A 24317-nucleotide genomic window follows, 5' to 3' on the forward strand; every position below is an offset into this window, starting at 1 on the left:
ATGGGGAATGAGGTAGCTCATCTGTTTTATTAAAGTGCATAAATTTTAGAACCCTGACATTCTACAATGAGCTTAGCGCTGGCAAATGGCAGAATGTCACAGCTGTACCAGACAGCCTTCATAACTCAATTCCTCCCAAGCCCCAGTTTCACAGGCCGCTGCCTGACAAAACTTGGAATCAGTTGGCAGCAGGCAGCTGCTCACAGACCAGGTGACGTCTTTATTTCCAAGGGGGGTGGTACGGGAGAGAGGTGAATGCGTTTGGCCGGGGTTGGAGGCAAAAATACACACCCACAAAAAGACTGGGAGCTGCTGCCTTTTGGAACAATTCAAGGGGATGTCATCAGACCCGGAAGGTTGTTATTAACGCCGTCGTGTTTGGTGACTGATCGCGCGGCTCATGGCATGAGCACACACCCCCTTGTGAGCCGTGAGTGGGGGCTGAAATTCTGACGGGCTCAGCTCCAGCCCAGAAGCATTCCTGACTTTTGTGCCCACCGCAGTGTCGTCGATGCAGCCCAATCTCGTAATGACAAACTTTAAACGGTTTGGAAGTTACAAAGAAGTTTGGAATGTGCTCCCAGCATTTTGGGAGTGTGGGGTGGCAGCTCTTTGGCTTAAATCCACTTTTCTGGGGGGTTGTAAGGTACTGATGTTTGGCAAACACCTAGAAAACAAGCCAAAATACCAGAGAGCTCCTGCATTCCCGTGAGACTGACTGAACCATGGGTGTCCAATCCTAGTCAGGGAGCTGTGATGTAGGTCTCTAAAAAAATAAAACAGTATCTTAAGACTCGGGAGACGTTATACTGGACTTAGGCTGTTTAATAGATGAGCTGGAATAGGAGCTGCTGACCCCCCGAGATGGCAGAGCCGGGGACTGGAGACGACGGTGGGAGGGGTCGGTTGCAACTTAGGGTGTTCAGTGTGTGGAAAGGCTGCCCCGTGATGGGTGTCCTTTGCGTTCCAAATGATTTCTAAATGGGGACGATGTGGTGGCACGGTGGCCTCACAGCTGGGTTCCTGGTGTGCTGTCTCCGTGGAGTTTGCGTGTTCTGCCCAGGTTTACCCGAGTTTCTTCCTACAGTCCAAAGGCAAGCAAGTAGGGTAACTGGCCTTTTGGAATATTGGTTCTGATGTGTGTGTTTGTCCGTCTGCCCTGCAATGGACTGGCGTCCCGTCTGAGGTGTACCCCGCCTTGCACGCATTGCTTTCTGGGATAGGCTCCAGCTGTCCCACCAGACCCTGAATTGGATAAAGCGATCAGATGAGGCAAAACCTAATTCCGGTTGCTTTCTGCTCAACTGAGTCCTTTTGCAATGCATTCCCTGGCTGCTGAGAAAAGCTGGCTCTAGCGGGTGGGGGGGGGACGCCCCTCGCGCTCGCGAAGCCCGGGCCGAGGGGGTCAATAGCGCCTCCTGGTCCCGACGGTGGATTCGGCTGCCCTGCGCTCGGCAGTGGTGTGTGGGAGTGTGCTTGACTGTTCTCCCCCCCCCCACCGCCACCATCTTCACTCCGCGCTAACCCCCGGCCTCCGCAGTGCGCCTGTGCCTCACCGGCGCGGAGGACCGTACGTCAATGCGTTTGCCAGCTTGACACCTGACGGTTTCTGTCCTGCTTCCCCGTGCCTCTCGTCCTCTTTTTTTTTCCTCGTTTTCGCCCGTCTTCCGCTCCCTCTTCGCAATTTCACTCCTTTTTCTCTCCCCCTCCCTTCCATTCCCATTATTCGAACTTCTTCCTGCTCTCTGCCTCTTCCCCCCCCCCCCCCCCACCTATTTTTTTTGTCCTCCAGCTTGATTCCTCATCCCCGTCTCTCTCCCTCCCTCCCTCCCCCTCAGTCACCGTGACTCTCTGTTCCCACACTAAGCTCTGGCTCTCGGTTCAGAGGTGTAGAAACAGCTGCACTTATCTGCGCTCAACACACTGCGCTTGTGTGGGCGGCATATTATAATTTCAACAAAAAAAAAAGTTAAATGGCTTAATTTGAACAAAAAAAAAAAACTACTTAGGCAAACTTTTTTTTTTTTTTTTTTTCCCCGTGCAGGAAAAGTTACAGATTCAATTGAGCTGGGAACAAAGCCCTGTCTCCTCTGATAAGCCAGCCGCACGGAGCGGTCGTGTGCAATGTGTGTGTTGGCTGGGCCCCAGCGCTGGGCGGGCGCGGCAGGGGGCAGCAAGAGCAGATGGCTCTGACAGACGGTAACTCACCGCGAGAAGGGGCTGGCTGGAGGCGAGGGCCCGGGGGCAGAGATGGGGGGGTGCGACGTTTATGGGAGCCGAAAGATCGATGGGGAAAAGTGGGGGATAAGCAGGATTTGAAAAGGGGGCAGAGAGAGGTGGAAGGAAATGGAAAAGGCGAAGAGGAGGCAGAGGGAGAAATGGGGGAATACAGGAGGGACGTGAAGGGAAAGGACGATTTTTGTTGCTTATAAATAATTCCTGACGCTTACAGAGCGCTGTTCTGGACACCCCCCTCAAAGTGCCTTACAGGTACTGGGGATCCCCCTCCAGCACCGCCAGTGTGTACCCCCACCTGGATGATGCGCCAGCACTCTCCCCACACACCAGCTCTCAGGGGGGAGGAGAGCAGAGTGATAAGATCGCTTTATTGGCTTTATACAATTTCTTGCATTAAGAATGTCTTTTCGCAGACCCCAGCTTGCTCTCCATGAGACACACAGACAGGGAGAGAAGCTGGGGGTCAGAGCGCAGGGTCAGCCATTTATACGGCGCCCCTGGAGCAGCTGGGGTTCAGGGCCTCGCTCAGGGGCCCAACGGAGTAGGATTCCTCTCTGACTGAGGCCAATGCATACAATTAACCAATTAACTGTTCTTTTAAAAAACCCAAATAACACAAATGTCAATAGCGGCCAGCAACTGGCCTTTCGTCAAACCTGGTTCTTCCCCAGCACATCCACTCATAAGATGTCACCTTCCCTCCCTAACCGAAGCGTTGCGCGACGCTCCTGCCTCTTCGCTGCGCTAGCTCTCGGAAGCGGCCCAGCGGCGCCTCTTTTCCCCAAACTGCTATGCAGCATTTCCTTCTTTTTGTCCTCCCGCTGGCAGCTGAAAGGGAGCTGAAGCCCGAAGCGGCGGGCATGGAGAGGGCAAGACGGAGGTGGCTGAGGGTGGAGCCCAGGGGAGGAAAGGAGAAAAAGAAGAGAAGGGAAAGGAGGAGTTGGGAAAAGGAGGGCAGGAGGACACACTGAGCGACGTAGTGCAAGAAAACAGGGAAGGCCCAGAAAGCAATGTCTGGATCTCCCAGGTGAGCTGCTGTACGGTCCCCCCCCAGCCCCACACACCAGCAGAAAATTGGTTCCCACCACCCGATACTCCACTGGGGAGGAAGGGAGGGGGCAGTAATTGCGGCCACATAGCCCTGTCTGAGCCACTACTCCTGGGGCTATGTGGTCACTTCCTGTGCAGAGAGTCAGGTGCACCAATCAAGAACAGGAAGGGTGGAGGAGACAGGGATTATAGAGTCCCAAGGTGGGTGGGGGTCGGTAATGCAGACCCACTCACTAACTGGACACTACTGCACTTTAATACAGAGTGATTAGGCACCACAGCACAGTCACACTGACACTGTCTGACTGGACACTACAGCACAGTGACCCTGACTGACTGACTGACTGGACACTACAGCACAGAGACACTGACTGACTGGACACTACAGCACAGTGACCCTGACTGACTGACTGGACACTACAGCACAGAGACACTGACTGACTGACTGGACACTACAGCACAGGGCCCCTGACTGACTGACTGGACACTACAGCACAGTGACCCTGACTGACTGACTGACTGGACACTACAGCACAGAGACACTGACTGACTGACTGGACACTACAGCACAGGGCCCCTGACTGACTGACTGGACACTACAGCACAAAGACACTGACTGACTGGACACTACAGCACTGTGACCCTGACTGACTGGACACTACAGCACAGAGACACTGACTGACTGACTGGACACTACAGCACAGGGCCCCTGACTGACTGACTGGACACTAAAGCTCAGTATCGGAGGGAGAGGGGTTAATCCACACTGAAATGCTGACTCTTATGGGAGAGTACATTTAGACATAATAAACCAATGACACAATCCAGCACGCCGAGACAAGTGGCTTTTTTTTTTCATTCGGAATCTCTCTCCTCCTGCTTGTTTTGTGTCTTTCTTGGAAAGCGCCGCTGACCTCCGACCTGCGGCAGTGACCTCATGTTTCTGGGCGCACCCGCTGCAGTGACAGCTGTGCGCGCGAGAATGGGGTGTCCGGTTGCCGTGGCGACGCCGCTGTTTAAACAGGGATGACATCACCTGAGTGACAAGATAAACTCTCCTGTACAGGGAGTGGGGGGGGTTACATATGCCAGCGACTGCTGGAGGCTACAGTACATGAGCGCCGAGAGAGAGACCAGGAAAGAGCGAGGGGTTCAAACAGCATCCAGTGCTGCAGTGAGCCAGGGAGCAGCAGGGCTGGTGTCACAACCTGACAGGTGTCGGCCATGGAAAGCAGCTTGTGAGCCGGACAGCCCGCGAGGAGACTGGACAGCAGCCCCGGGACCCAAAAAGCAAGCGACAGAGGTGAGTTCAGCCAACTTGGGCTCCAGTGTTTCGCCCTACCTGTCCTGTCCCACCACTCATCCTTCTGGCTGGCTCAGTGCAGAGGCAGAGGAACAGACGGGTCTATCTCAACCACTCTAGACTACCTGCAAGGTCTTCTCTCTCTCGTCTCCTCACTCCTTCATTTCCTGCCATCCTTCTGCGGAGCTTTCAGACTGTCCTCTTTTCTCCTCTTGATCTATTATTATTATTATTATTATTATTATTATTATTATTATTATTATTACCGCAGTCATTGCAGGTGTAGCAGCCGCAGCAGCCGTCTCCAGCGCTGAAGATGACCGCTCGGACACCCCGGCTGTCCCTCCCCCGCCCGCGGTACCTGCTCCTCGGCGTGCTGCTGGCGTGCCTCTCGCTGGTCCCGACGGAGAGCCGCGCTCTCAAGACAGCGCCCGCGATGCAGGTACCGCTACCGCGGGCGGCGGAGGCGTGACGGCGGACACTGCGCACGGGAAGGGGGTAATGAGGGGGTGATGTCGGGGTGGGGTTAATACGGCACTCCGGCGCCTCTTCTATCTGATGGAGCCCTCCCCCCCCATAAAACCGAAAACGATGCCCATTGATCGGGTGGACTAATTGGTTCAGTGAAGGACTTCAACGTCTTGTCGACGCAGAAGTTGTGGGTACACGCTGCAAACGGGGTTTAGGGATTTGTAACTTTGGATGTTTTGGACGGTTTGTCAGAACTGCCCGGGATATCATGCCCGTGGCGTTTCAGCGGAAGCGGGGTGCGTACAGGAGGTATTTTCGGGGCGCGACCGTTTTACGCGCGGCTGCATACCTGTTCGTCTTCTGGAGTGTTTATGCCCCGCGGTTTTTTTCAAGCCTGCAGGAAAACTGCAGACACTAAGACGCAGTTTCAACCAGCATCACTGTAGTGTAGTTTGTTCATGAATGCAGTGCCCTCTGGCACAGTCATTTACAATGAACTACCGTGCCAGGGCGCGTGAAATGAGTCCGTCAAAAGCGCAATGAATCTGAATGATACGGAATGATAACCCAGGCAGACTGACTGATGAATATTAATTATACAGGTACCGACGTCTGCCAGAACTGCTCTGAACGTGGCATAGCTGCCAGAGCATCGGAGCGAAACGGATATCAAAACCAAAGACATCATTTCATTCTACCTCATGCGGCTTTTAGTAAATTATCGATCAAAGAATAGATCGGGTTTCTCCCAGTTTCCGTACTGTACACATACTTCACGGCGGAATAACTCACATTGTTCATATGTTTTCTGCATTGTTTTCTCACTGTGATATTATTCTATACGTCACCTATTATAGAGGTGTCATTATGAAGAATAGTCGTAACAGCACAGTGGCGCGGAGGCGTGTGTTCCCTGGGCTCAATGCCAGACGTGGGGGGCTGTCTTTGTGGGGTTTGGATGTACCCCCTGTGTTTATGTGGTTTTCGTCTCACAGTCCAAAGACAATGCCGGTAGATTAATTGGCCCTGGTGTGAGTGTCTGTGTCTGTGTGTGTCCTGTGATGGACTGGCGTCCCGTCCAGGGTGTACCCTGCCTTGCGCCCAGTTCTATGTTGGGATAAATCCCAGCTCCCCCGCGACCCTGCACTGGAAGAAGCGGTTAAAAAGCTGGCGATAGTTTTTCACGACCTTAACACGTGTTCCTTCCCATCAGCTTCTGCGGGAGTTTTTGGAACAGTACAGGGATCTCCTGACCGCAGACGAACTGGAGAGCCTCGCCGGCGACCCCGGGGAGAGGTTACGACCGGCGGACACCACTTCGAAGGCCGCCGAGTACCCGGGATGGACTGACCTGCCCCCAACAAGTGAGCACCCGTGGTACCGCCTGTTGAGGGACACGCTGGCCAATCGAAAGAGAGCTTTCTCCGACCGGGCCAAGAAGGGGTGGGCCCGAGGCTGCTTTGGCCTCAAACTCGACCGGATTGGCTCCCTCAGCGGGCTCGGCTGCTAACTATTGGCTGAGGTGAGTGTCTTTCTGAGGACAGGCCAGGCAACTACAACCAACTTGACAATTTGCATGTAGTTCTTTTTCCCCACTCTCAACCTTGAAGATGAAGCGTGTAGAACTAATATAATATGAATGTTGCAAAAATAAACTCTATACAAGCTCATACTGTTAATTAGCAACAAACACCAGCTGATGTGTGGTGAGCGTTCTGGCGCACTATGGCTGCCGTCGCATCATCCAGGTGGATGCTGCACATTGGTGGTGGTGGAGGGGAGTCCCCATTACCTGTAAAGCGCTTTGAGTGGAGTGTCCAGAAAAGCGCTATATAAGTGTAAGCAATTATTATTATAATTATTATTATTATTAAACGGCACCGTGTTGCTAATTATAACGTAAACCTAGCAGTATAAGTTTAAAACTGAGCTATCAGGTATTAAAACTCCCCTTTAAAGAGTAAGAGAGAGCCTTTAATATCCCTGAGGGGGCAATTTGCTTCACTGCAGCAGTGCTGTTGTACAGACGGACAGAGAAACAAAAGAACACGACTAAAACAACAATATACACAACATACATGCATATTTGCATGAAAGTCAAGTGTTAAGTAACAGTATGACTACTGGTATGCATGAGAACGTAATTCTATTGGTCTGGAGAGTTGATGAGTCTGTATCTGCGTTCTGATGGGAGAAACTGGAAATTATTCAACAAGGGGGTGAAGGGAGAAATTTCTCTAGTCTTCGACAATTCGGTGCCTCACAGTACAAATCTATCTCCTGAGCGGGAGTCCGAGCTAGGTCAAATCTCAATTAATTTTAAGGCTGCAGGGTGTGTGCCTGCTCCACTTTGTGCTTGGTGTTGTGATCCAGGTGTATTGCCTTTTTGTTCTTGTCGGCGACACGAGCCAGTGATCTCTGGCTGGGTAGAAACGTCATGTGTGACGACGCCTGAGTCTTCGCCCTGCCGCCCGGAGGGTGACTCGTCTCTCTCGGTCTCTCTCGTCCCTGCAGGTGTTCCCCCGGCGTTCTAGAACCTTCTGCCAACCCCCACCCCCAGCGCCGTTCTAGAACTCCACCCTGTCGTTCTGCGTGTTTTTCAAAATGCTCCGTCTCTTCCCTGAATATGTATCACCCATTTTACTTTTTCCTTTAAAATGAAAACAAGGCAGCTTGTCTCGAACTTGTGAGCGATGTGTGTACCTGGCTTTTCAGACTAGTGACTTCGGCTGCGCTCTGTCTTTTCTCCTTTCTGACACGGAGTAAAAGACTGTAGTAGGCTACTGTAGTGTTTGCTCAGAAGCTATAATTTCGCCCTGGCACTATATATCGCCGGATCTATGTAGGAGGCTGTCCACTGCACAGCAGCAGAACGTGCTCACAGTTTGCTGATGGCTATGTGGAAATATGAAGCAGGCAAAATACAGTGCTGTAATTATTTATTTGATAGACGCCATTACTCAAAGCGGCTCTCTGAGGGGACGATGCTTTCCCTGTTACACGCGAATGCCGGTACCAGGCGACGTAGGAGAGTACTTCAAGAGTACTTCACCCCTCCACAGAAGCTTTTCAGCAATCATTCTGTGCCAAAGCAGAGAGCTACGAGAATGGCCTGGCTACCGTTGAACAAGAGCCCCCCAGCACCGCTGTGCAGAATAGTGTGGACTGCAGCACCGTGCATTTGTTGACATGTTGATACGAGACATTTATATTGCAAAAAAAAAAAGACTAGTTTCAGTTTTGGCCCACAGTGCCTCGCTATGGCATGGCATCCTACTGTCACTGTAGTATTGTTTCCTTTACCTGTCTGTAATAAAACTACACGCTGCTTATGTAACCGAGAGTAGCTTTTGCTGGATAGGGGGGTGTATTTACTGGAGGAGAAATTCACCAAGCCATGAGCCTGATGTGAAGGGAAACTCTCCACCACCCGCGGTGATTCCTTGATCCCGGCCGGCTGGAGGAGTTCGACACCCCCCCGAGGAGAGAGGCTGGAGAGACCCGGGCCCCAGGTCCCATCTCCGTCGGGTCCTGCCCTCGTCGTGTGCCGCTTGTTCATCGTCAACAAACCAACACCGTGTCCGGAGATGCTGTCAAAATAAAAGATTTGTGTGGGTTTTTGGAGTCTGGGCTGCATTATTACTGTCGGAGCTCCGTCGTGGGACTTGTGAGCTCCTTGATCAGATCCGAAGATGCGACGTTGCAGTTTCTCGCGAAGCCACTGGGTGTCAGCATTGCGACGCGTATTAACAAAAAGGCGCCGCTTCCCCATGAGAAACGTTTCACCTGTTGGCAGTTCAGCTCGGAGACAGGGGACGCACTTTCTTTAAAAGGGGGAACAAGGCGGGGCTGTTTCTTGTAAGTTTAGTTCCTACAGTGGATCGAGGTAAACTTGAATTCACAATAAACCTCTTACACTAAGTACACACTCTTAACTAGTCAAGATTCTATAGTGATACCGACGTTCATAAAAAAGGGTGATTGTCCTTTATCGATCAGGGTAAGTGCTTGCTGGGGCTGGATTTGCACAGCGCAAGAGCCCCTCCAAGTCCGACCACTTGCTGTTGTCCATGCCTTTCACCTGTCCCGGCTCCGAAACTACGGTCGTCCCGTCCTCCGCAGAAGCGCTGACCAGCTGGAAACCAGCTGTGGGTCGAGCGAGATGTCTTTTAGATGGCTCGGTCAGTAATGAACAGGTTCTGACCGGGATGCAAGCAACCCCCTTTTCATACCGCAGCGTGTGGCATTCACCGAAGGAGGACTCTGGGAGTGGATGGAGAGGGGAAGCCGGGGGTCGGGTTTTCAAGCGAGGGCCAAATATGTCTCTGTCGGCCCGGTCTAGCCGGCGCCAGGATTTCCGATTCCCTCCGTCCAGGCCGCCCACAGCAGTTCCCTGCCCGGCCACTGAGGTCAGATCCCCCTGCGGTCCGGTGTCTACCGGGGCTGAGCGGGGTTTCGGACCCGAGCGGCTCTCCCAATTTTTTATTTGTCCCCTTTTTTGCCTCCTTTCCTCGGGAGCTTGGCACTGGACCCAGTCGCCGGTAGGCTCGTCGTGCTGAGTGCTGGCGGAGCGCCTGGCTGGTCGGACCCGGTGCCAAACTACCTATTTTCCCTGCTGCCCGGCTGGGGGAGGGGGGGGGGGGGAGGGTATCTTGGCTCACCCGGCCAGTCATTAACGACACCCCCAAGAAGGTTCCACAGCCGAAACGTGGTTTCCTTTCTTCTCTTTAGGCACTGCAGATCAGGCACTGCAGATACAGTACAGTGTAGATAAGACTCTGTAGATACAGTACAGTGTGGACCTGCTCTGTAGATACAGTACAGTATAGATTAGACTGTGTAGATACAGTACAGTGTAGACCTCCTCTGTAGATACAGTACAGTGTAGATCTGCTCTGTAGATACAGTACAGTGTAGATCAGGCTCTGTAGATACAGTACAGTGTAGATCTGCTCTGTAGATACAGTACAGTGTAGATCAGGCTCTGTAGATACAGTACAGTGAAGACCAGGCTCTGTAAATACGGTACAATGTAAATCTGGTATATAATGTAGTATATCTGTTCTGCCGTATAATGTAGTATAGTACATTATAGGGCAGAACAGCACACCATAGACAGCTACATTGATAAATTGCAGTATCAATCTGGCACTATATATAATACAGTACAGTTTGTACCTTACTCGGGGAAATACAGTACAGTGTAGTGCAAGCATATCCATGGTGACTTAAAGGCAATTTCAGACACTGCGACTGACTGCCTGGGCATTAGCACCACGGTGAAACAGCGAGGTACAGAGAGTGGGGGCACGGAAAGGTCAGGGTCCTTCCAGCGAGCGCTGAGCTGACCTTTTCCTAGCTCCCAGACGGAAATCGATCCCCCCAGTCTCTCCGTCTCTGGAGAAGGTCAGATGCAGGCAACCGATCTCGCCAACCAGACTCCCGGCGCTCACGCCCCTGTCCGCCTGTCCTGGCGGCGGCGTGTGTGGCCTGAATGTCTTTGCGAGTCCGCCTCTGCCTCTGTGTTTTAGACCATGGCCCGTCTCTTTCACTCGCATGCAGTCGTAACCCGACGGCCGGGGTAGGAACGGCAGACGCGCGGATCCCCACGTAGCCCCAGTGCGGCCGATCCAGCGTGTGCTCGGTCGCCGTGGCAACGCAGCCACAGAGCCTCCTCGCAGCCAACGAGTGACGTCGGAGAGTCGGAGTGGCAGCGGAGGCCACCAATAAGACAAAGGGGGAGGGGCAGGGGGCGGGGAGGCCGTCTCCGGGATAGGTCGTGAGGCTAGAAACTTCATTACAAACCCGCTCATCGGCTGCCGTTTACACTGGCAAAACACTTCTTGCGATTCGCTCTCTTGTATACGTTAAAGTCATGCGCGTCTGCTGCTCTCCTGTCTATTAACCATTACTATTTTAAGTATTTCATAATTTATTGAAGTAGTTCAGGTGGGGAGCTGCGTCAGCATGAATAGGCTGCAGAGGAACAATGGAGTCATGCCCTGCTGAAAAGAGAAGAAAAGAAACACAACGTTCTCTTTTCATCATGGAATAAACCTATTACTTGTTCCATGAATAATTTATTGGTTACGAAACCACCCTATTCTTCTTCTGCTTTTATTCTAGTAGCTGTAGCAACAGCCTCTATTATCTTTCTCAAAGGCACCTTTACACATTTGGGAAGGGTCAATGCTTACACAGCACCCCAGAGATCAAATGTCACACCTGCGCTGTGGCCTAACCACCCCTGACCGCGGTAATATGACAGGCTGCTCATGATGAATTCGGAGCCTCCTGTCTCCTGCATCAAGGAGACCTTTGTACTGAAGACGAGGCGACGCCTCCGGCCCGCGCCAGCCAATAGGAACGCGTCCCCCTCGCCACACCCAGCGCGCCAGCATCACCCACGTCTTTCTAATATAGGTGCCATACACGGGTCTTTCAAACTCCTTCATTCCACGAAGGAGAACTCTGAAGTGCATATTATTAGCTCATCTCCAAACCACCCCACCCCACAAAAAAACAACGCGTTGCAGTATGCAGTATCGCGTTTGTTAACAGTACTTTTGAAATAATCTTTGCGCTTTGAGAAGCCACCTTTAAAGGCGCTATATAAAATAAAGTTTATTATTATTATAATCTCTCACTTCAATTCTGTATTGTGATATAGTGCACGGGGCCATCGCATTAGATCAAGAATAAATGCATGAGGTCACAAGCAATAAGAGCAAGGGAAACATACAAAAAAAAAAAGCATCGGGACACTTCCCATGCAGCGCCGTGACGCACTATCCCCGCACGCTGCTCGCGTGTGTTCTGCAGGAGCCGTCATGGCGGCCGCGGACTCGGGTGACCTTGAGGTTCCGCCCGCGGAGCGCCGGCCGGAGGCGGGGCGGGAAGGGGGGGGGCGTGACCGTCTCCAGCTTACCGGTATAAAGTGCACCAGCCCGGCCACTGGCTCTTCACTCCACTGAAAGTCAGAGTTTCCGGAAGGGCAGAGGAGCTGTAACTCACAAACGGTAAGTATGTGGTTTCCTGAAGCTGGACTTTGTGTTGAGTGTCTAGGGATGTAATAGGGCTCAATATACCACTTTTTTGCGCCTTTGTATTTGGAGCTATCGGATAGACTATTTGCATCTGTCGTCTGTGCACCTAGCAGTCGTCTTGCTGTGAAGTGCCCAGTTCTGTGCGGAAAGGTCTTGTTTTCGGAGGCTGCAAGGTTGTATCTTCCTCTAATGACGCGCTCCTACTGCACAGTACCGCTGTTCTTCGCTTGATTGGGGTTCTCTGCTCCTCCGTCTTGCAACACCTCCGTTTCGCGTAAAGGAATACTTGTAGTGTGTGGGGGTGGAGAGAGATGGCGACCTGCTTGCTTCATTGTCGCTTACCGTTTAGCGAGCGAGCACGGCTGCAGTCTCAAGTCTAGCATGGCGCCGTGTGTGAATCGTAAGCTCGCTGCGTTGTGAGTGCGCCGATGTTCTACGGAATACGGCTCCCCTCCGACATAGGTGCGAGTTTAATGTTCGCCAGTTCTCATTTCTACAGGATGCTTAGTGTGGGTGGGCGGTATCTGTTGAAGTGCCTAGGGACGGTTCTGGCTTCGGTACAACCTTGTACTTAAAGGAGAAACGGGAAAACTTTTGGAACTAGTTTCGTTTTTTTTTATTTTTGGCGGTTGGCTTATGACGTTTTAGACGCTACTGCGCCTGAGCTTGTTCCGTGTCATTCGGGGTGCATTTCTTCTTAATGTTTTTTTTTTTGTTTCCTCCTTCTAGACGAGGACTTTAACCTGTTAACCATGGTGAAAATTGGAATCAACGGGTGAGTAAACCTTCATCAGGTCACTGATCCACTGTGTGGAAGGTGTAAGTGATCCAACTTTGTGTGTTGGATCTAGTGCACATGAGAGCCTCATTTCAAAGTCTAACGTCCTGAAAGGGCCTGCCATCTCATTCTTGTAATTCGGTTAACCTGGTTTCATTTAAGCATCTAACCAGTTTTGGAGGTAACTGGCTTTCATTCTTTCAAGATGTGCATTTAGCTTTGAATGCTTTAGGCTTCATGAGGAGGAGAGCTCTTGACTTGAAGTGGCTCTCCACCTTGGCCTTTAAGCAGTGCCTTCAAATTTGGGAGTGTTGTTCAACGGAGATCAAAAGGTCAGGAGAGGAGCAGATAATGTCTCTTCCGCCCCTGTGGGCCTACATGACCTGCTTGGATTAAGGGGAAACTTGATTGCTCCACTATATAATGTGGGTAGTAACTATCCCTCCAGATCCTGGCTTCACATGGCTCTCTTTGAGGTCCTTGTGCCTTACATTGACTGAAATGGCTACACCTCAGTCTGTTATGTACTGATCTGGAAGAGGCTGTGCTATTTGTACCGCTCTGGACATGAGTACACGACAGCCGGGGCTTAATCTGGCTCTTATTGTAGGTGCTCATTTGCAACCTAGGGTGCACCAGCAACTCCCAATCAGGTGTCCAGCTGATGCATTTCCACCTGGGACTTTGAGTCTGAGGCCAGTGCTTTTGAGTCTGGTGCCCTAACCCACCGGGGGGAGGCCTGATCGGAGAGCTTTTAGCCTGTGAAGCTAAAAGCAGTTATCTCAAGACTCGAGGGTCTTAACCTGGCTTTGCACAAGACAGCTGGAGACCGGCTTTCAACATGGCTGAGTTTCTTGTTCCATCTTCCCATAACCCATTGGGTGCAGTGCTCCCCCCTTGTTCTGCGGTTTTATTCTGGCAGGTTGCTTGGCTTGATTTCCTCGGCCCCTAGCTGGCTTTTGCAGTGTTGCCACTGGCCCAACTGGGTGGTGAGAAGAACGATCTGGAAGTCGGACCAAGCCCAGCAAGCTTGGAGTGTCAACTGAGTGGTTAATGATGCCAGTGTTCCTCCCTGGCATGACTTTAGATTAGCTGACTAAACTACGCTCCTACAAAGCCATCGGTGTTTGAGTTTCTGCTTCAGTTGCTTGATTTGCTGGGGGTGGATCCAAAGACCCATATTGCCACAATATTGTTACACCCAAACTACCAGCTGTCCTGCTGAGTCGCAAGTGCTACTGCACTGTCTGGCTTGCTCTCTGCTCCCCTTAGTCCAGAGAGACGGCGAGCTGCTATCTTGCTTGGATTCAAAAACTAAAACCACATGTAAAGATCAGGGGTTATAGTGAAACTTCAGTCCCTGATCTCCATGCCACTTTTGAATACTGGGGTGGGGGGACTGTAAGTTTAGATTGAGTGCCCCAGTCAAACATTAAGGCTGGTAGTCTGGAGGTTTGCCCTACACCTCCTTGCCCTGTTCGTCTACTGTACTCTTCAGTCTGTGCTCTGTAACCTGTACAGTTGGCCTCTTGGTCTGCTCTATTTTTAGTTAACTTCTGTTAAGTGACACTAGTCGAGGCACAGCTGTCGCATTCTTCTCTGCCTATTTTAGGCGAATAACCTTTCTTGAAGGCTGGGGGTCATCCAGTGATCTTTAACTCCGACCTCTAGCCTTTTCCTGGGTGGAATGTGGTCCACAAATGAGATCCGTTCAGTAATGGCATTTTAGTTATAGGTCAGGCTCCCACTCTGACCTGGAGTGGTTCAGTCAGCTTTGCTGGTTGTGGAGGCGCTATACAACCCAAGCCTGCAGTTCCTAAGTGGGTTTCCCACTACAGGATGTGTTAGACCTCTGTACAGCAGGTGCTGGCTTGTCCTGATGATGCCCACCACTTGAACCCGAGATGCACTTCTGGAAGCTAGTGTTAAAATGGGAATTCAGCTGCATGAAAGGACACAATAGGGTTTATAATTTTAAAGGACCTTCTCCAATCAAGCCTGGTGACTTACAGGGGCTGCCCATTTCAGTTCTGGTGTGCTGTGGCTTTTTTCAGGCTTTCCTCTCCAGCTGAAGAAAGGAGCAGTGGGATGACTCCTCCCCTCCAGTTTGGAGGTAGCCAGCCAGTCAGGACTGGGGTGGGGCAGTGGGGAGATAATGGACCCACTTCTGACTTTAGACCCAGATAAAACCCTGTTTATCAATTACTTTTATGGAAGTGTGTGAATGTTCTGTGCTTGCTTCCTACTATGAACAGCCCCTTTCTGCAGAAGAGGACAGAACCCTGTACTGTCTTGTTAATATTCACCTTTGAAAACTGCACTTTGGCCCTTAAATTTCCTTCAAAAACATGAACTATGCCACAAAATGGGCACTGGGTACCTTACTGCACTGAGGTTGGTGGTCCTTTTGGCCTGATACGAATGACTGTTCAATCTGCTTGTGGAGCCTGTGTTGGCTGGTTCACCTCCCTCTGTGTCATAGAAACCCCTCTCTGCCACTACAGCATGTATGAACAGGACCTACCCGTTTCCATCTCCTTATTCTCGGCTGCGTTTAATTACTGGTAACGACAACACTGGCTAAACATCAACCTGTTTTCTCCTTTGGGTTTTGCTGATCAAATATTTGTGCAAGTCTGGAGTTGTGCAATGCTGGGATGGGTTAATATGTATAGATATGAACTTCAGTCCTAATACCGAAGTGCAGTGGCTAATGGCGAACTCAAGGCCTTTATCTAAGAAGCTCTCGGTAGTTGAGAGAGTGACTGGATGCTGCCCCCTTCTGGTGCAGGTTGGAACAGTATTTTCAACTTGACATTGAGCAGTTGGCCATCAAAGGGCTGAAGATGCTCTCAGGTCCTGGAGTATCTCGATCTGTTGGCTTTTGTTCCAGTTGGGCCCTTAATGTTAACTAGCACCAGCAACTGACTTGCTTGCTGGTTTAGACTTCAAATGCACTATTGATGTGAATTTACTCCCTTATCTGTGCCATTTATCACAGGCTTCCTCTCTATTGCACACCATTGAGCTTTTAGACCTGGAAGCACATTTTAAAGGCCTTGCATGGAAGATTTGAGTCTTGCCTGTGGTTAAGATCTTGGCATAAGACAACCAGAAGGCCTAAGTGCTGCCTGAGTTTTGATTCGATTGCCTTACTTAATAGGGGAAATACATGCACCACCTTCACATCCAGTTGACACCCTAACAGTCTTGTAACTGTACTCAAATCTAAGCCCTACCTTAAGGCTCAAAAGCAGAGAATAGGTTGGTAATGGCTTTTTTTTTTTAAATAAAGCCTTCATCTTTAAGTGATGGGTGTCCTTGCACATCTTGCATCCACAATTTCAGGGCTCCTGTGTTTCAGCACAAGCATCGGGAGCTCTGACTTGGCAGTGATCCTCGGATCAGCAGGACTTCATGTGGTCTCCACTTCCCCTCATACTGGAAAGAGCAGTTTCAGGGGGGCTCTGCTGCCACCCTGTGGCAACTTGATTTTCTTGTGGAAACCTAGATGCATAGGCTTGAACCCCTTCTTGCTATCGCTGTTCCAAGTCAAGACTCCGTTTCCTCGTATCGTGTTCTTGACTGATCGGTGTGCCCTCTAATATCCAGGGTTTTTTTTTTGTGCAATCAGATTTGGCCGCATTGGGCGTCTGGTGACCCGTGCTGCTGTGACTTCTGGGAAGGTGGAGGTCGCGGCCATCAATGATCCTTTCATCGATCTGGAGTACATGGTAAGCTGTTAACGGCTTTGAACAAAAGGAGTACATATCTGAAGTTTCTAATAGGGCTGCAGTTCTCCTCCTGCCCACTAGATGGGGGGGTGTAGGGTAGTACATGCATTGTGCTCCATGACCTGCTTGGTTTCCGTTGTTAATGTCTACCCTCCATTGTTCTGTCCCAGGTCTACATGTTCAAATATGACTCCACACATGGCCGTTTTCATGGGGAGGTGAAGACTGAGGGAGGCAAGCTGGTGATCAATGGCAAACCCATCATGGTTTTCCAAGAGTGAGTGCTTCAGCTTCTCTCAAGCAAAGTCTTCCCACTGAATGCCCTCTGGGGAGCTGGGCTCATTCTTAACATTCCCCCTGTTGATGGTGCTGAAGAGCAACTCTTAAAGGTTCTTCAGTAAAGTTTTCTACAGCAGTTCCTAGTCTTCATGTGCCAGTCCGTATTGTGACATTTGTCTGCCTCTTGTAGGAGAGACCCAGCCAACATCAAGTGGGGAGATGCAGGTGCAGACTACGTGGTGGAGTCCACTGGCGTCTTCACCACCACCGAGAAGGCTTCTGTAAGTACCTGGAAGGGAGACTGTCCTTCAGATGAGGCTTAATGACAGAGTCAGGACCTTGTTTTTTTTTTTTTTTTTTTACAAATTCCCGTGTTTCTTGAAAAGAGATTATCCTGGCCGATCATGGCCACCTAATCCCATCTCTGGACTGGCTTCATCACTGCTCTCCTCCCCCCTGAGAGCTGATGTTTTGGGGGGGGGGGGGAGACTGGTACATCATCCAGGTTTGAGTATATGTTGGTGGTGGAGTGGGATCCCCTGTTACCTGCAAAGGGCTTTATAAGTGTAAGACTCTTATTTCTCTGCCTTTCTCAGGCTCATCTCAAGGGGGGTGCCAAGCGCGTCATTATCTCTGCTCCCAGCGCTGATGCCCCCATGTTTGTGGTGGGTGTCAATCATGAGAAGTACGACAAGTCATTGAAGGTTGTCAGGTAAGAGGGGCTGCTTCCTTGTAGCTGGTCGGGACAGCCGTGTCTTGGTTCGGTTTGGGAGGGGTTTAATTCTGATGCAACTGGTCATTTCTGGGGAGACTGTGCAGTTCAGGGCACTGTGTGGGGGGGCAATCCAACAGTTAGAGGGCTTTGTGTGTCCAGCTCTGGTGGCCTTGTTCTTATAAAGGGTTTTTTTAGTGACATTACCAAAGTGGTCCAGTGTGACCCATTGGCTATTGCTGATTTTATGTATAATTATGAGTGTCTTTAAAATTCACTTGCTCACTCCAGATTAGGGTCTACAGGTGGGAGAGTAAATACGTTTTCTGGTAACTTTTCTGTGGCTTAGGGAAATATGGTTCTCCAGAGGCCTATTGCTCCAAGATGGGGGAGCTATGAACTGGACTCCTGATGGAGACTTGGTGTTTGGTGTCAAGTCATCTTTGTGACTGCTCATCAAGTCTCCCCACTCTGTTGGGGCAATTGTAAATGATACCCACCAGGCTGCTTTGAGTTTGTATTCAAATGGCAGTGCGGAGTAAGGTTCTGGTTCTGCCCTTAGTGGCTGCAAAGCTGCCTAAAGGGCACAACCCCACCCCCACACTGTACACTGAGCTTTCCAACTGTTTTAGGAGTAGTGACTTGAGGCTTTCAACTTTAATACAATAAAATTGTACCCATTGGGGAGAAAGTGTTACTTTTTTTTAGCTAATGTGTAAACTTTTTCTTGCAGCAATGCTTCCTGCACCACCAACTGCCTGGCCCCTCTGGCCAAAGTGGTCAATGACAACTTCACCATCGTTGAGGGGCTCATGGTAAGAGGAGAACACTTGTGGGACAAGCTAGACTGCGTTGCTGCTAAGGGTTTATGGGGTGTGTGAAACATGTCAGGCGTAGGGATTCCTAACGCTGCTACAATCCAGCAGGTGTCCTAGACCTTGACGTATGCTGACTGGGGGTGGAGGGGTTTGGTTAAATGGGGGTAGTTGGGTACTTTTCCCCAGTTAGTGAACTTACTGGGCTCCAGATTCCAAATGATGCTTCAGAACTGTCCAGTCCTGGTCCTGGAGGGCTGTTATCTGAAGGTCTCCCACATAAGAGCTGGGAGATACAAATAATCTGGATACTTGTAACCTTCAGAGTACAAGTGCAGTGAAAGCCTCTAGAGTAAAGGCTATTGGTTAAGGTGGTGGTAACGATGTTTTCCTTCCTCAGACCACAGTCCACGCCTACACAGCCACCCAGAAGACTGTGGATGGTCCTTCAGGGAAGCTGTGGCGTGATGGCAGGGGGGCCCATCAGAACATCATCCCAGCATCCACCGGGGCAGCCAAGGCTGTTGGCAAAGTCATTCCTGAGCTGAATGGGTCAGTCCCACTGCTTCATTAGCCTTGCCCCTCACCGTGGTGCTTGCCTTTTAAGTTGCCAGCAGTTGTTGGGGGAGGGGGAACTAGTCAGTGGTGGTTTACTGTAATAGTTTTAAGGTCTTCTGCTCCTACTGTTGGCTTTTACTACACTAGCCAGTGAGTGTCTTAATCTCCTGGTGCAGTCGCTACCTTAACTCCATGGAGTTCTGGGTTATCAGTCCCTGTCCCCTTTTCACCTTGACTATAGTTTACTATAGCAATGCTAACTGACCACCTCCTTTCTCCAGGAAACTGACTGGAATGGCTTTCAGGGTTCCCACTCCCAATGTCTCTGTGGTTGACCTGACCTGCCGCCTGGAGAAACCAGTGAGTCTTCCCAGCAATCCCTGCCTCTTGCCCACTTCGTTTGGAATGAATGTCTCAAGGCAGTCGTCGTCCGCCATGGCTGCTTTTTCATTGTGCACCATCTTGACTGGGAAGGGGGTGTGGGGAAATGCATCTTTGACCAAGATGGGGGTGGGAAGCTCCATCCAACATGCTTAATTGACCCCTCTGCACTCCTCTCAATTCTTCAGTAATTTGGCACCTGCCTGCCAAAACCCATGTCATTCAGCTCCAAGACTGTCCTGTTCAAGTGCTGGCATATGCCTAAAACGTCTGTTGATCCATGCTATAAATAACATGGCATAGTGGGTAAAACCCCAGGACTGTACTGCTTTCTTGGTGCTCACTTGTTCTCCATGTCCAAACTCTCCTGCTTCTTAGGCTAAGTATGATGACATCAAGAAAGTGGTCAAGGCTGCTGCTGAGGGACCCATGAAGGGAATCCTGGGATACACAGAAGACCAGGTAGGTTTCTAGCAGTGTATTGCCTGAGCACCTGGCTAAAGCCCTGTATCTGCCAGTTAAAATGCCAAAACTCGCAAGATATCTGGCTTTGTAGATGTGTAAGAACTGTTTGAGTGCAGCTGTTCTAAGGACTAACCCTGCAGTTCTGATTTCATCTATGGAAACCAGTAAGGTGCAGGGTGTAACCTTATTGCAAACCGTGCTGAAGGATGCTTCCGCAACTGCCTGAATCAGGACCTTCTACTGCTATAAGGTTACTCTAGTTTGACGTGCCAGTGGACTATTAAATCCTGCTGCCCTGTCTGTACCAGTGCTCTACACTGTGCCCATGGTGCAGGTTTTACTCTGCCACCCTTAAGTTCACCCCCCTCTCTCTTCTCAGGTCGTCTCATCCGACTTCAATGGCAGCACCCTGTCATCAATCTTTGATGCCGGCGCTGGGATCTCCCTGAATGACCACTTTGTTAAGCTCGTCACATGGTATGTGTCTTCCATCTATGGGGTGATTTAAAGTTGAGGTGGGGTAGGCAACTTTTTGTTCCCCTGTTCCTCCACAATTCCTTTGAATGTGGAGGTAATGAATACTGCCACTGCATGCAAGACTAGGTCAGTTGTTGTATCTAACAATTTGTGCAACTGCAATGAGAGCTGTTAGGCCCCACTTCATGTAGTCAAGATGTGGCTTGATCAGGACCACTAGAGGGAGCCATCAGCCTGACATCTCCATCCTAGCTTAGTGTGAGCAAGTTAAACATGCTTTTACTGATGTCTGCCAATTCAGAAAGGTCCACCCGTTTTGTGGCCTTTAGCTGAATACCCTTGGCTTGCCCTGCTCCTTGGGGGAAGGATCTGGCAAATTCTGCCATCTGCTTGCACCCCACGTCTACATACAAAGCTCACCAGCTGCTGTCCTCTTCTAAATGCAGGTACGACAACGAGTTTGGCTACAGCACCAGAGTGGTTGACCTTATCGTCTACATGGCTTCCAAGGAGTGAAGCCCACCCTAGGTCAGAGGGTATACCAGTCCTTCGACTTGACCTGTCCTCGCCCTTCACGTCCTGCCCTCCATTGGCTGGTTTTTCTTTCTTCCAACTCGTCGAGCGGTATCATTCTGCTGTAGCTCTACACTTTCAGTGTGAGGAGTGGAGATGGGGAAAACTCTGGTAGACGGATGTGCTTGGTGAGAAACCAGCCAATGAGGCCACCCCAAACTGTCATGTATCTGCACTTAATAAAGTCCTCGGTTTGTGAGAAGATCTTGTGCCTTGTGTTTTAATTGGGGGGGCAGTGTTGGGGTGCAGGGAACTACTCACTTTAGCTGAAGCAACCCCTTATTCCTCCACCAGGTGAGTCATTTTCTTGTGATTGGAACCTCCTGTTCAAGTTAAACTCTTGTCCCAGACATTTAAGTCTAAAACCTAGGTGAGCTACAGTCCTCTATCCTCTAGTTCAGAGCCTTAACCCCTCCATCACATTTTCAAGTTGCCTTCACTAAGCTGGGGGTGGTGTAGCTCTCCAAAAGGATGTTAATGACGAGTTCCTTGGTGTAAAGGAAGCTGGATTCCTCTATTTGGAGAGGCTTTTTTTTTTTTGCCCTCCCAAGTGAAATGGAAAGCCTAAATTCCCTTCAAGGTATGGTTCTTAGGTTGTGAAGGAGCTTGGTGGCTTATGAATGCCTAAACCTTTTTCACTAAGCAATTCATCCTCTTGATCCAGCTTTAGGCTGGTCAGTTTGAGGAATTGGTTGTATTTTCCTGTGTCCATGTTACACTTCATTTTGGTCCTGAACAAGTATGCCCTCAGCTTATTGCCCGTGACAAATTGAAGGTTTTTTCTATCTTTCACAATTGTTTATACTATGGTTTTTGAAGTTGTCTTTTCTGTAGTGTGGAGTGAAATTAAGGTGTGTGTGTATATAGCAGACAGAGCATTGTTTAGTAGGATAGTTAAACTGTATGTACACATGCATTGTAACTCTTAATCATGCTGATCTCTTGGGCCATAAACAGTGCAACAGCCAATGCCACACAATGTGGACATGAACAGGAGCAATAAATGTGGACTATGTAGTAATGCAAGAAGTGTGTAGTTCAGATCGGCTGAGGCATTGCAGTTGGCCTGTGCTTGGGTAGTGTGGTAATGCTTGCCAGAGCACAGGGGTGAACAGTATAATTGTTTTGTTTTTTGCATCTTCCCCACAATTCCCAGAAACTGTTCTTGCTGCTTGCAGGTAAATTCTGGGAATGGGCCGAGTTTGCTGTTGCGTGGGTCTTGTTTGGGAAGTGCCTCGGTTGAAGTCTCCATCCTTTTATAGTGCCTTGGCTCTGTCCTGTTGGAACTGTGATGGGTTCTGGGGGAGCTGCTGCTGATGGGGTCCCTCATGAGATGGGGCCTCTCCTGGTGCCTTTGAATCCAGTCTGTTTTGGTTCAGCCTGCCACCCAAGACTGGTGGAGATGATACAATTGTCAGTTCAAGTTGTAATCTGTGTGATTAACTTATTGGTTAGTGATTTTTTGGTCCTCAACCAGCCATGTTGTTTAAGCCAGTGCTCTGGGCTCTTTCCAGCAATGGATGAGATCAGTAAGTACTGGCAACCAACTGCACTGGTGAGCCGAGTCTTGTTTATAACCAGTTTCTGTGCTTTGGAAAAGCAATATAAGTACTTGGGTTTGGTGTCAGCTAGCAGGTATTTTTTGGGGGGGTTTAATTGAATCTTTGCTGTAATGCACAGCAGTCCTGACTGTTAATCTTCATGTTCACTGTGTGAGATAAATTACTGAGCTTCCTCAGGGTTTTGCTGCATAGACACTGAGGGGGCTCCTGTTACTCGGATTGTGAGCATGAGCTCAGCAGGAGAGGAAATGCTTCGTCGTTGCCGGTGCACATTCCAATACACATCGCCATCGAAACTGGTCCGCTCCCTGTCGGAGGTCTGTGGGCTAATGGGCGGGGGCTTCGATTTCATATCGCTCCCCCTGTCCTGCTCTCTGGCTCCGTGCCCTAATGAGAACTGACAGGTCTCGGGCGGCACCCTCCATCGCCTCCGGTTTCAGGCCGGGAATCCTAGCATTCCGTAAACACTGAGCGACGGAGAAAACCACGGTTCCTCCAGTACAAAGTCTCTACGTCGGAAGTTAGGGGGGAGATAATTTGCACGTATGGAAACTCATGAATCTAAATTTCTTTTCATAAATCTTAAATTCTGAAATATTCAATGAATCAGGAGTTACTTCAGACACTACAGCACTGTACTGATCCCCAGACTGGACACCAGTGCACACAGAGAGATGGGGGTTAATCCAGACACTGTCCACACACTACAGCACTGTACTGATCCCCAGGCTGGAAACCAGTGCATACAGAGAGATGGGTGTTAATCTAGACACACTGCCCACACACTACAGCACTGTACTGATCCCCAGACTGGACACCAGTGCACACAGAGAGATGGGGGTTAATCTAGACACACTGCCCACACACTACAGCACTGTACTGATCCCCAGACTGGACACCAGTGCACACAGAGAGATGGGGGTTAATCTAGACACACTGCCCACACACTACAGCACTGTACTGATCCCCAGGCTGGACACCAGTGCACACAGAGAGATGGGGGTTAATCTAGACACACTGCCCACACACTACAGCACTGTACTGATCCCCAGGCTGGACACCAGTGCACACAGAGAGATGGGGGTTAATCTAGACACACTGCCCACACACTACAGCACTGTACTGATCCCCAGACTGGACAGCAGCGCACACAGAGAGATGGGGGTTAATCTAGACACACTGCCCAGACAGTACTACAGGTAAAGTCCTAGTCTTCAAACCTGAAGATCTGGAATCGAGTCTCTGCACGTCTGTGGGTGTGAGGAGTTTGACTGAGGATAATAATGAGAGCGGGTATGCTTGTAGAGCAGTTTGTGAATCTTTTCTGTCCCATGGCACTTACATACTGTAGATATCCATCCACACCTCCCCAAGACCTGAACCCAGGGCCTCAATGCTGGGCGGTAATGTTAACCACTGCACCATAGTACCACCTCTTACACAAAAATAACAGTTTTCATTGAAGTAATTGTGATCTGAATATTATCACCCCAACTTATTTCAGGGTTTAAATACGAGCTGGTCTCGAAGTAAACAGTCCCTTATCCTGGCAGCAGCTGAGGTCAAAGACACTTGCTCGGCTGCTCTGAGATGTTCGGGTCTTGGTTTCTGTGCTTTTGTGTGAAGAGCCTCAGAGCGCAGCTACTGTCACAATATGTTTTCTTATATGTAACATTTCTGAAAATCTATGGCGCACTAGTTGAAATGTGGTGTTGTAGAAGGTGGCGGTGTTTCCAGTCCCACTCAAACCAGTGCTGGACATGTCCGAAACAGATCTACTCTCACCTGTTTCTTAAATCCTCTGTGTATATTCCAAAGCTGAGTGCAAACTTGCTACCGATTCCTCAGACTGCTTCAAGGTGTCACCTGACTTGG

General features: G+C 50.1%; 2 protein-coding genes and 1 long non-coding RNA gene across 5 annotated transcripts; 2 read left to right on the plus strand and 1 right to left on the minus strand.

Annotated features, from left to right (window-relative positions):
* The first annotated feature begins 4236 nt into the window (after positions 1–4236).
* nppcl (natriuretic peptide C-like) lies at positions 4237–6623 on the plus strand. Of its 2 annotated transcripts, none has more exons than XM_088619053.1 (3): positions 4237–4591; positions 4872–5033; positions 6276–6623. In XM_088619053.1, exons 2-3 carry the CDS (start codon positions 4908–4910, stop codon positions 6570–6572), a joined length of 423 nt encoding a protein of 140 aa, XP_088475179.1. In that variant the 5' UTR covers positions 4237–4591; positions 4872–4907; the 3' UTR covers positions 6573–6623. The 2 variants fall into 2 exon arrangements, with proteins under 2 accessions (XP_088475179.1, XP_088475178.1); XM_088619052.1 differs by having other exon boundaries at positions 4266–4591; positions 4863–5033; positions 6276–6622.
* Positions 6624–7853: 1230 nt separating this feature from the next.
* Positions 7854–10691, minus strand: LOC148640864 (uncharacterized). The gene is made up of 2 exons (XR_015929962.1): positions 10412–10691; positions 7854–9810 (listed from the first exon to the last, which is right to left on the minus strand). It is a non-coding gene; the product is annotated as an uncharacterized LOC148640864 (long non-coding RNA).
* Positions 10692–11932: 1241 nt separating this feature from the next.
* On the plus strand, positions 11933–21082 carry gapdh (glyceraldehyde-3-phosphate dehydrogenase). 2 transcript variants are annotated; one of them, XM_088618946.1, is made up of 12 exons: positions 11934–12081; positions 12838–12883; positions 16521–16620; positions 16791–16897; positions 17090–17180; positions 17496–17611; positions 18345–18426; positions 18827–18978; positions 19266–19344; positions 19744–19827; positions 20210–20307; positions 20754–21082. In XM_088618946.1, the coding sequence occupies exons 2-12, from the start codon at positions 12861–12863 to the stop codon at positions 20821–20823; spliced, it is 1002 nt and encodes a 333-aa protein (XP_088475072.1). In that variant the 5' UTR covers positions 11934–12081; positions 12838–12860; the 3' UTR covers positions 20824–21082. The 2 variants fall into 2 exon arrangements, with proteins under 2 accessions (XP_088475073.1, XP_088475072.1); XM_088618947.1 differs by lacking the exon at positions 20754–21082 and having other exon boundaries at positions 11933–12081; positions 19744–19872; positions 19906–20308.
* The last annotated feature ends 3235 nt before the right edge of the window (positions 21083–24317 follow it).

The sequence above is a fragment of the Lepisosteus platostomus genome, chromosome 25, assembly GCF_059453375.1.
Source record: "Lepisosteus platostomus isolate fLepPlt1 chromosome 25, fLepPlt1.hap1, whole genome shotgun sequence".
NCBI classification, from domain to species: domain Eukaryota; kingdom Metazoa; phylum Chordata; class Actinopteri; order Semionotiformes; family Lepisosteidae; genus Lepisosteus; species Lepisosteus platostomus.